Below are 12,468 nucleotides of genomic sequence, written 5' to 3'. Positions count from 1 at the left end.
AACTGCATGTATTCACATACAGTACACGCTCCTTCCTGCTTAGCTACAATTGGCTTAGCATTACATGCAAACCTGGCCAATGTGAACCCTACTAGGCCTTGTACAAGAAACGATGCTTCACTCTCCGGACCGTCTCCCAAGAACCATTCTTGGTTCTGCACCCTCTCACAATTTTGCTCACTTAGAAGAAAAAGAGTGGTACAGCCCCAAACACGTAAGAAATAATCAGTGACCATTTCCCCCCATATTTTTATATAGACGTATTGAGATTTATTAATGGAAATTAATGTGCAAACTTTACTTTAAAAATACAGCTAGAGTTATAAAAGAAAGCACCTAACCACATTATGGAGGGCACAACTGAACCCCCAAACCACAGGGTGGTATTCAGCTACTATGTTCTATCAGGACAAGGCGTACTGTTTGCACAATAGCATATCCTGTCCTCAATTCTGCTCCAGAGGGTTGCGGAAACCTCTACAGCAGATTTAGGGAGCAAGAGTAAGACTCAGCAGCTCAAGAAGATAGCTGTTATCCAGAATCCAAGAGTAAGGGGATCCACAAACCTTGCCCTTTAGGGGGAGCATACACCCATCCAGGACAGGTGGAAATCATTAATCCTCAGCCATCTGGTGATTCATTTGGAGAAACCTTTCTCAACCTTGGGTCCCTTAGTTGGACTACAAGTCCCATCATTCCTAGGAAGCATGGCCAGTGTAGTTCAAGAACCTCTGAGGACTCAAGGTCGAGAAAGGCTGATTTAGAGATTGAACCACTGCTCCTTGAGTTGATGAAAATGAAAAACAGACCTGGCTATCATCAGCATATTGATGGCACTACACTCCAAACAGCTGAATTATCTGTCACAGCAGCTGCATAGGGGGCAGGAATGAACCTAGCACTGCATCCAAGTCGAGGGGGGCTGAGATCAGCAGTCACCCACTGCTACACTCTAGCACTGGCATGTCACAGCAGGATTGGAAACAGTGACTACCCTCAAACTCCCATTCATCTCAGGCAATTGTCCAGGGAAAAGCAAAATTACACTCCCTCTGCCCATTTCTAGATAATAATCATTCAAGGCTGCTCCCCAAGTCAAACTCAACATTGTTCCAGAGGGTTCACCAACCTTCAGGAAGAGGCTTTTGGGTGAGGGTAGGAAAAAATGAAGTTCCCATTATGCACAAGCTTCCCACTCCCATAAAACTACCACTGAATACAAGGCAGCCATATGCACTCTGCACAGTGTTACTTTTTATGATTCTAAAGAAAACATAGTAAGTATCAAGCACTATTGTGACATACTTGTACAGACTTGTTTTGTGGCCAATTAGGGCAGGGTTAGGAAAGTCATGAAGGGGGAATTAATTACTTTGATGAGAAAGGAACCTCTCACAAGCTATTTATCCTCCCCTCTCAAATTCATTCAACAATTAACTTAAAGTAGATTCCTCAGTATAAATGGCACTACGAAAGAGGCAAAATACCTATCACTGATATCTATTGATGGAGAAAAGGGTAAGGGACCAATATTTAGTTATAACTTACATGCAGGCATCATTGGTAGTTTCCTCTTAAACAAAATCTTTTTTTTTATCAGCTCTCATTCCAATAGTTTTATTATCAAGTTAATTAATAGACTCCTAAGCTAATATCCAAATGCTAAGCAATTAATGGCACTGAACTATAAATGGCCCTGTCTATGCTTTTACAGCAAAATCTTATAAAGAAAATGTAATTCTATCACTTCAGTGATTTAACACAGGCTTTGTGAGGTCAATATTCTCAAGCAGTTACAGAATAAAGAACTGTTTTAATTAACCTTCTGTGATTTAAATATTGGAAAACAGAGGTTGGAAACTTAAAACAACACTATATTAGCAACAATAAGGAAATATTTTCTGGATCAAACCCAAGCCACAGACATGATTACTACAAACTTTAATTTAATTACCTTTCAAAAATTAACTTACACTTGAATATATTTTCAGTGCATTTTAAAACTGAAATCCCTTTGCTAAGTATAACTTGATAAAGATTTTATAAATAAGTAAGTAACAGTTTCAATGTTATTTGCCTTCCAGTGGTAAATAAGCATTCAGACTGTAAAGGTGATGAAGAGCAATGTATCTTTAGATTATGGAAATTTTATCAAAAGACCAGGGATCCCTCATTTTCTGTCAGATACAATGTAAATATCTTGAAACACCCATGTAGGAAATAAATACTGGACAGGCTTTCCCCTCTAATCTTCATAATTCTCACTTTATACATAATATCATATACACAATACATATTCTGCTAAAGTTGCAATCCTATACACTTCTGCTTAAAGGTAAGCCCCATTGAATTCAATGGAACTTAGTTCCAGGTAAATTGTGTAGGACTGCGGCCTGAGCATCTAATTCATTCTAAAGGCGTCCAACCCAACCCAAACCTTCAAGCTTCACATTCACAATAGGAATGCAAGTAAAAATCTCCACCCAAAAACTTAAGTGAATGGGCAAGTCCTCCCTATGACTATTGGGGCTCATATATGCGCGTAGAGCCACCCTGGCTTCTACAATTGCATAGAACTATGTGGGTTAAACCACAGAGCCTAGGACTTGCCGATCAGAAGCTTGGTGGTTCGAATCCCCATGACGGGGTGAGCTCCTGTTGCTCGGTCCCTGCTCCTGCCAACCTAGCAGTTCGAAAGCACGTCAAAGTGCGAATAGATAAATAGGTACCGTTCTGGCGGGAAGGTAAATGGCGTTTCCATGCACTGCTCTGGTTCGCCAGAAGTGGCTTAGTCACACTGGCCACATGACCCGGAAGCTGTACGCTGGCTCCCTCGGCCAATAAAGCGAGATGAGCGCCCCAACCCCAGAGTCGGCCGCGACTGGACCTAATGGTCAGAGGTCCCTTTACCTTTACCTTATGTGACTAGCTGCATGGGGATGGACATGTACACTTGAAAGCACATTCCACTAAAATCAATGTACCATAGACAAACTGCATCCACACTCAGTTGCACATTTGAATGTGTTTCTGAATGTGCATCCGATTTATGTGCATGGCTCCCAAATCTATGAAGTTTGAATATGGTAAGAATGGCAGTGAACATGGAACTCCTTAGCTGAATCAGGATGACTATAAACTCAAATGTTTGAAGAATCCTCGCCTCCTGGTGTGCTCTAGTCCCAATGCAAATTGGTTACCTGCCCTTTAAACTGCAGTTTCCAAACTTGCTGAGTACTGAAAAGAAAGTAAGCCAAAGGTGATTTGACAAGGTGAAAATTATCATTAGGAATTTGTTTAATCCCAAGAGATGTTCAATGTCTTTTGCTAAATATCAAAACTTGCTAAAAGAAAAGAGAGAAGGGAAAGAAAGAAAGAAAGAAAGAAAGAAAGAAAGAGAGAGAGAAAAGAAGAGGACGGGTCAGGTTGCTCTAACATTTGCTTTTACAGTGGTGCCTCGCAAGACGAACGCCTCGCAAAACGAAAAACTCGCAAGACGAAAGAGTTTTCCGTTTTTGAGTCGTTCCGCAAGACGAATTTCCCTATAGGCTTGCTTCGCAAGAAGAAAGCCCATAGGGAAATCTCCGGGGACCTCTTTTAAAATGCTGGCGGTCGGGAGCAAAGACTTTCGCCCACCGCCAGCCTTCAGAAGAGGTCCTGGACCTCTTCTAAAGGCCGGCGGGGGGCAAAAGTCTTTGCTCCCCCCCGCCTGCCTTCCCGGGACAGCGGAGACTTCTCCGCTGTCCCGGGCAATCTTAAAATGCTGGCGGGCGGCAGCGAAGCCTTTGCTACCGCCCGCCAGCATTTTAAAATCGCCCCGGGACAGCGGAGGCTTCGCTGTCGCCCGCCAGCATTTTAAAATCGCCCCGGGACAGCGGAGGCTTCGCTGCCGCCCGCCAGCATTTTAAAATTGCCCCAGGACAGTGGGGGCTTTTAAAATGCTGGCGGTCGGCAGCAAAGCGCTCCTGTCCCCAGAGCTTGCGGGGCGGGAGGTGGGGAGAAGGGCTTTTCTTCCCACCGCCAGCCTTCAGAACAGCCTTCTGAAGGCTGGCGGTGGGAAGAAAAGCCCTTGTCCCCCCCCCTCCCAGCCTTCAGAAGAGGTCGGGGGACAGACTGTCCCCGGACCTGGTCTGAATGCGGTTTCCATAGGAACGCATTGATTGATTTTCAATGCATTCCTATGGGAAACCGTGCTTTGCAAGACGAAAAACTCGCAAGAAGAAAAAACTTGCGGAACGAATTAATTTCGTCTTGCGAGGCACCACTGTATATACATTATCTTTTTTATGTTTGCTCTTAAATGAGTTTGGAAATGCAGTCGGAAGTCAGTAACCTACACAGGAAACCTCAGCTGCTGAATGTGTTTTAGAAATGTTTAGGCAAACCAGTATTCATATAGTAAAAGCCTCCATCTGAGCTTTGGAATCTACGTTTATATACAGTAATATTGCATTCCTTTTTATAGAATAACTCCAACCCCCCGTGAAACACTATACATGTATCCTCATAAGTAAGTTCCACTGAGTTCAATGCTGCTTACTCTCAGGTAAGTGTATATAAGACTACAGTCTAAACGTATTTATTTTATTATGCACAACAACTAAAAGCCAGAAAGGCTTGGTGTCCTGCAGCAGCCCACCAAATGCCAAACAGAACTCTTCTTTTTAGCTTACAGCTATACATATGTAAAAAATCAAATCAAAAGGGCAGTAGGTTAAGCAGTTTTATAATAGCTTCCAATTGTAGGCCACTGCATGCAACGCCCAATGCACTCTGCGACAAGTCTGACCTAATTCTAGCCTGAGCAGCACAGTGAAAATGCAGTTGCTGCTTCAGGAAAGTCTAGAAAGTTACTGTTGTTTTAAAATATATTATTGAAAAACACCTGATAGTGCAACAATTCTCTAAGATAATCTGCAAATAATTAGAATAATACGACCATGAAGTTATTATTATTACTTCCAATTCTCTTTTTATTATTTTAATGAAAACAGACTTGCTAGCTGAACGTTTTGGTCATTGTTCATTCCCCGAGTTGGCAAGGCTCATTTAATAAGTGCAAGAAACCAAGCCTTTGGTGTCACAGGTCCAGGATTAATGCAGGCACTTTCTGTTTCAACTTCTAAATGCTAGCTGAAAACTTTCATATTCCATGAGGCCTATGCAAACAATGAAGAATACAATACAGGCGGCAACCATTTTGCATGCAGTTCAAGCCTAAGAGAACACATCTGCAATTTTCAAAATGAAAAAAAATATGAAAACTTTTTATAGCCACTTAGTGGTGGCTATAACTTGAAAATCACCATTAATTTTTCAAACTGGGAATTGGGAAATGTATGGTCCAAGATTGTATCTTGTGTTTTAAGTAAATAAAATGTGCGTTTTCCATGTATACGATCTTGAGATCCTTGGAAAATAAAAGGTGGTACATAAATGTAATAAATAAATACTGTATACTATTGATGTTTCCCTGGTGAATTCAAACAAACCACAAATGCACATTCAATTGTTTTCATATACAAAACTAGCAAGTTTGGACACATTCAGCCATTTGGACAAGTGTTCAAACCTCCCCTCTAAACTTTATATATTTGAAACTCCAAAGTGAGAGGGGGAAAACATTTTGTTCCTCTACGTGGAATATTCACATTCACTCATCTATGTATTCGGGTACAGCTTTTAATTGAACAGCACAAACATACGACCCACTTTCTGGAATTTATGGCTGCAAAAATGGATTTGAAAATAGGTAGGAAATGCATAGTAGTGGATAGCACTGGACTGACCTCTCTGCCACCTTACCCCACCACCTCTCCAGCAACACAACCAGATGGAGGTCAGGTGAGCAGTCCTACCATAACTTTACAGAAATTCTTTTAAGAAGAACAATAAAACTTTGTAGCTTCCTTAGAAAATAGGGAGGACACTGAAATGACTTCTTTTATTAAGTTTAATGCTATTCTCATTTAAAACAAAACATTTTTGCAACAGTGTCTGTCGTTTCACCTACCAATTAAATGACACCACACACACAAGCTCTACAAGGCCATTAGGGGAACCTGAACTTCATTTCGGTTTCACTTTTCCTGACTGTTTGCTTCTTTTTCCAGACTGTCCTTAAGCTGTGGTTACTCCTGGGACTATATTGGAATATAGCCTACCATCATAGTTACCTGAACTAAGAACAACAAAATCTCTCCACTACAACGTACTTCTTGTTTGTAAGCCTAAAGTGCATAGCACTCTGAGCCACCTTTTCACCTCTCCTGAACTTAAGTTATTTTATAAATAAAATCCACTTTTTTATTTGGACATGAATACATAAATGCTGTCTTGTTCCTATTACCATCCATTAAAATAAATGTTTGGTTTGGATAGCATAACTGGATATAACCACAGAATAGTAGCTAGATGGAACATTCCCATTTTAGCACCTCTAACCTGCAACACAGAGTTGAGACTGCAATTCCATACACACCTGCAATTCAATAGCACTTTCCTAGGAGTATCCTTCAATTTCCACAAGTTCCACGTGAGTGTCTATACTACTGTGTCAAGTCAGCCGTATATAAACTTTTTAACTGCTAAATAATAAACCCTTAAATACATTGAAATATGCATACTTCAGATAATATCAGCTTTTGCTATCTGACATTAAAAATCTTACTCCACCTTGCATGCTAGTCCCTCCCACAAATTTGTGATGCACACAACTCCAGCTGCTGATAATGCATACTCTATTCATTTGTAAACATTGCGCCCCCCCTCCACAACTTGAACAGGCTAAGATTAAGTTTTCAAAAGCCGAAATTACTATGTTTTACAGAACAGAATGCACATACATGATCACTTGTTTAAATTGTTCTCAGTCAGAGGCTCTCAGCCGGTGGATCACAACAAGTTGACCTAAGCAATTTCTGCCAGCTGTGACTCATGTACATTTACCATGTGAGAAGTAGAGAAGAGTCATCTGCTTAGGACTTGTAGCTCAGGCATGTCCAACAGGTAGATCGTGCTCTACCGTAAGATCACTGGACATCTGTGGTAGATCACTGGTAGATCAGTGGCTCCCCACAAAGAAGCTGAAAACAATGGCTCCCCTAAAAGCTCAACATTTTTGCCCTGCACCCCCCCAAAATGGGACTTCCTACTTCCTTCAAAAAAGCTCAACAACTGTGACCTGAACCCCCAAAAAGGGGGTAGATCACTGCCAGTTTTTAACTCTGTAAGTAGATCGCAGTCTCTTTGGGAATTGGCCACCCCTGTTGTAGCTGATTTGTCTATGGAACTCTATCTATGGAACTCTATAGCGGCAGCAGAACTGGCTGGATATGTGATGCTTGCTGAATATTTTATTTCATCAGACATTTTAAGCAAGGTTAGTAGTAGTAGTAGTAGTAGTAGTAGTAGTAGTAGTATGAACCTTCTATATATAACTTGTAGAAAGGTGGAGAAAAGAACAGAATATATGCTGCCAATCCTATCTCAAAATAAGAGAGGCCCAGGAAGCTTGATTTTAATCCTGGAATATCTTACTCCTGCTAAAAACCAAGGCAAATCAGATGGTACAATTTAAAATGGAGACAGCTGGAAAAACTGGGTTAAGTTATTAAAATAGTAGCTCAAATATGTCAATCTCTTACATAACATTTTGAAAATGCATCAATGTGAGATCAAGAGTTGGGCTTACCTGCTGTGTCTGGTACCTCTGTTGGGCCTGGGACAGATACTGGGCCTGGGACGGCAGATGCTGAGGTTGTGGCTGCTGGTTGTAATATGGCTGTTGGCAGTAACCGCTTACACCTTGCGGACCATACTGAGGAGGCATCTGTTAGGGGGCGGGAAACCAAACTCTTATAAATTGAGGAAATTAATAAAATTGAAATGTGCACTCCTAATCCCATTTATACTGACAGAATCCTAACAGAGTTCAAATAATTCTTAAAACAGCCATATACAGTGATGGGAATGTCTGTTTCAATGTGACTTCCAAATAAACAAGCCATTCTAGGAAGTGGGGAGAGGCAGAGAGAAAGAATTAACTCTAAGTGTTAAAGCATGGCTGTCCTTTACTACAATCTTAACTCTATTTCAATCACCTGCTGTTCAATTTCTTCTCCAGCAATGGTTTTACAAAATCAGATTCTTCTGTCTGGAACATCCAAACAACCAATTATCAATTATCCGAAGGCTTGCAGATAGCTTCTGAAGCCTGGAGAGCGAGAGGGGTCAGTGTGCACTGACCCCTCTCACTCTCCAGGCTTCAGCGAAAGCCTGCATTCGCTCCATAGGACGCACACACATTTCCCCTGCATTTTTGGAGGGGGAAAAGTGGTTCCTATAGAGCGAAAAATGCGGTAAAATGGTGCACACTGAAGAAGTATATTCCAGTCTCATATATACGCTGAGGAGATACCAATTGTCAGTGGCTTTCCATGAGGGAGATTTTTCGGTTGTAATGGATAACTCAATGAAAAGACCAATTCAACATGTGGCAGCAGCAAAAAGACAAATTCTGTGCTAGATATAGTTAGTTAAGGGTCTTATGCATGTTTCATTACTGCAAAGTATGCAATAGCTTCCCCTGTCCCGTTTTCACTTTCCCACCCCACAAAAAATAGCAGATTGGCCAATAGTTATATTTAAAATAAATGCAAACATTAGTTTCAGTAAACCCACTGTTACCCCTGAAGTCTGGTCATAGGTTGCAAAATTTATTGCGTATGGTAAAACTTCATCATATACACAGTTTGTAAGATGTAATCACCTCTATCACATGTGAATAACCTCTGGATAACCACATGCAGTCCTCTACTTCCAAGCCAGAAGACAGAGAAAGGAAGAATAAATGGATTATGTATGAATGAAGGGTACAGAGGTTTGGGGGAGAGAAAGAATAGATGGTGGAAGGGAGGACAGAGGCAGAGGAGTGTCTGACCCACTTTGTTCTGACCACCACTCTATTGTTTGTGACTACTTTCTGTCAAGGAAATGTGAACCTAAAAGGTTGTTCAGCCCCTGACCTATAACATTTGAATTATTTAACTAAATCCATAACTTAATTATTAGATGCATTTGTAATAAAATATGCATAAATATGCAAGTACTGTTTAGACACATACAAAATGAAATGTTCAAGATATGACAACTACATACTGTGAAATGTTGCCAAATCAACGTAAATGTTGTATTTGCAGACTATTCAGCTGTGCAACAAACACAATATACTAGTATCATTTTTGCAGATATCTGTAATGTGGAACAGCAGTTTCATTTTTGTGTCATCATATTTTTGATGTACTGAGATTTTGAATAAGTTCGCTAGTCTTCACAGTGAGAGCCAAATAAATAAGTCTACTACAACAAAGCAGTCAATCATTTCTAAGAAAATGTAATCTCCCCTTCCATGAAAACACAACACGATTTCATTGTCATGAATTGATAAAAACTGTCTGCCACAAACACTAGATGTCATTATAAACTGTTTCCTTTTCTGATGGAAATAAACCTAATACATGTTCATGTGCGCAAACACAAATATATCTATGTTTAAAATGTGGCTGATTCCAGTTGAGCTTAAAAATTGAGCTTCCTCTTTAGAATATATAATTAATTCTATCCTGCACTTTTGATCCTCCCAAAACTGATATGCAACCAGGAAGAATTGTTCTGATACACAGTAATGTTTACTCTTTTCTTTACCCAATAGTCTGAAGCTTGTAAAGTTACTTTGAACTGCAACCTTCAATATGGCAGACTCTCATATATAAATCAACTCTCCTCATATGAACCAACTTAGACCCTGCGATCATCGTCTGAGGCCCTTCTTCAGTGTCTCCTCCACAAGATGTCTAGAGGGTGGAAACACAAGAATGGGCCTTTTCTGCAGTGGCTCCCTGCTTGTTGATCGTTCTCCCCGGGAACCTGGCATCTTCACTACACATCTTTAAGCGCCAGACAAAACCATTCCTCTTCTCCAGGCCTTTGGCTAACTGAACAATCTATGGCCTTTTAAACCGGGGGCGGGGGGGGAGGAGAGAATTGTTTTTGTTTGTTACTATGCTATGTATTTTTATGTTTTTATCTTGTAAACCGCCCTGTGGTCTTTTGGCGAAGGGCGGTACAGAAAATTAATTAATTAATGACAACCATTCAATAGTTATTAACAAATACGCTGTCTTGCAATTTAAAAAATGGTCAAGGCGGCTTACAAATCTTCAGTTAAAACAGCATAAACAAATTGTACTTAATGAAAAATGGAAGCTTTCTCTGCATTGGAGGGGAAGCTGTTTAATAGAATGGTTAAGGAAAGGGGAGTGGGTGGCTCATTTAAGAAAAAAAGAAATCAGATAAAATGCCTTTGCAGTGGGGGTAGTCCCTGCAAATGCCATTATTATTATTATTATTATTATTATTATTATTAACTTGCATACTGAATATTCCACCTGTAGCTCCAGTTCTATTAAGACCAGAAGGCTGGTGCTCTGCTTCCTATTCGCTCTCAAAGGGTGACACTGGTAAAGGGCCTGAGGTACAGCCTTCTCAGCCAGTGCCCCTTAGGCAAAAAAAGGAACATATATTCCACCAGGTTTTTATTAAACAATAATAATGATTATTCAGTGTTATTCTGACTGTTGCTATTTATGTCTGGTTTGGTTTTATTCTGTGGGTTTAGAACTGCTAATTATTCCCCTTTTTTTAGCTGGTCTGGGCTTCTAAATGGAAGTAAGAAGTGAGGTTAACAGTTTATGAATAAATAAAATAAACTGCAAATAAACTGCAATTTTATTTCTCTTTCAATAGTTTTGTTTGTTTTCTCTATCCCCACTGCATGCACTTTTTTAACTGCTAGAAACTGTTGCGCTCAGATGCTTGAGAGGTGGTCTAGAGAAGGCATTAAGAGACTGAGCTATAAATCAGGAAGTTCCCAGTTTGAATTTTGACTCTGCTTGAACATATTGCTGGCATCTCCCCATCTGCCTCATGTAGTCTGATTTGCGTAGTAAAAATAACAAGGTAGTGTACAAAATAAAGCCAATGCACTTAAAGAACAGATATCCCGCAGTCAGTACTAAGAATCAGTGCCTGGGGATGTCCGTATGAACAGGTAATAAAATAATAGTGATCTGCATTATAATATTGTTGTAAGGATTGCAACAAGATACTGAACGTGACATACTTTCAACATTTGAAAGCTCTGTATTATTCAGCTATTTGTCTATCTCACTTCAACAGTTATTATTAATAGGATCTTATTTAATATGACCAATATCTATATAGTACTCTGTCTTCATTTTCTTAAAATAATGTGAACAGAAAAAATAACACTATATCTAATAAAGCAGCTAGCTAATACTCGACTATTTATTTTCTTTAAAAGCTATATCTAGCCCCACAGGTACTACTACAATAAAAATAATCTATAAATTTATTATTATTCTCTTCAGATAACAGCAATTAAGGCCCAATAAAGAGCATTTCCTGAGGATGAATGACAAATTGCCCTTAGTTACTTACAGTCATTGGTTATCAAGTCCTCCCAGATGTTTATTGAAGCTAATAAAGTTACCTGCATCTTCATTATTATTACTACATTAAAAACATTTCTCCTTAGAAACTAAATGCTTTTCTGGGTCAGAATAAGATTTGGGTATAGATTTAAATCTCTGAAAATCAAAGAACCTGGAGGAATGATCTTATGTGTTTTCTAATTTATATTTAATTTTATACAACGGAATCCTAAAAAACACTCTTAATTAAGAGGCTTAGTTGGGAGGCTATAACTATTTTTGTGAGGTGAAAAGGTTTGCAATTAATCCATGAATTAATACATACTTCCACTCCCCCCCCTACCGATGGGAAGTACAGTGGTGCATCGCAAGACGAAATTAATTCGTTCCGCGAGTTTTTTCGTTTTGCGGTTTTTTTCGTCTTGCGAAGCACGGTTTCGGAAAAGTTTTGGAAAAGCTTCAAAAATCACCAAAGTCTTCAAAAACCTCAAAAAAGGCTACCACACCGCGTGCTATGAGTTGCTCCTCGAAGTCAAGTCGCAACTGTATTGACGGTTTTAAGAAAAAGGAAACAAACTTGCAAGACGTTTCCGTCTTGCGAAGCAAGCCCATAGGGAAAATCGTCTTGCGAAGCAACTAAAAAACCCAAAAACCCTTTCGTTTTGCGAGTTTTCCGTCTTGCGAGGCATTCGTCTTGCGAGGTACCACTGTAAACTATTAATTCTCCTGTTTGGATTTTGTTCTGGAACTTGATCTGGCACTTCTGATACTTTCTACACAGATAATGGTAGAAGCAGCAGGTATCAATCAGCTGAGAAGGAATATGGCAGCACTAAACTCTGCTGCTTCCAGTAATACAGTGGTACCTCAGGTTACAGATGCTTCAGGTTACAGACTCCGCTAACCCAGAAATATTACCTCGGGTTAAGACCTTTGCTTCAGGATGAGAACAGAA

The 12,468-nt window shown here is 39.9% G+C and overlaps 1 protein-coding gene across 14 annotated transcripts in view; it reads right to left on the bottom strand.

The window, feature by feature from the left end:
• Window positions 1-12,468, bottom strand: part of ARID1B (AT-rich interaction domain 1B) — a 358,734-nt gene that overhangs the window by 269,826 nt on the left and 76,440 nt on the right. For all 14 annotated transcript variants that reach the window (XM_081187405.1, XM_081187413.1, XM_081187415.1 and 11 more), the window contains one exon: window positions 7,694-7,831. In XM_081187405.1, coding sequence (XP_081043531.1) covers window positions 7,694-7,831 — 138 coding nt within the window. The remainder of the gene's footprint in view (window positions 1-7,693; window positions 7,832-12,468) is intronic.

The sequence above is a fragment of the Podarcis bocagei genome (genome assembly GCF_964188305.1).
Source record: "Podarcis bocagei genome assembly, chromosome: 3".
Classification (NCBI taxonomy): Eukaryota; Metazoa; Chordata; class Lepidosauria; order Squamata; family Lacertidae; genus Podarcis; species Podarcis bocagei.
Note: the sequence above shows the minus strand (reverse complement) of the source record. Positions and strands in the feature narration are given on the sequence as shown.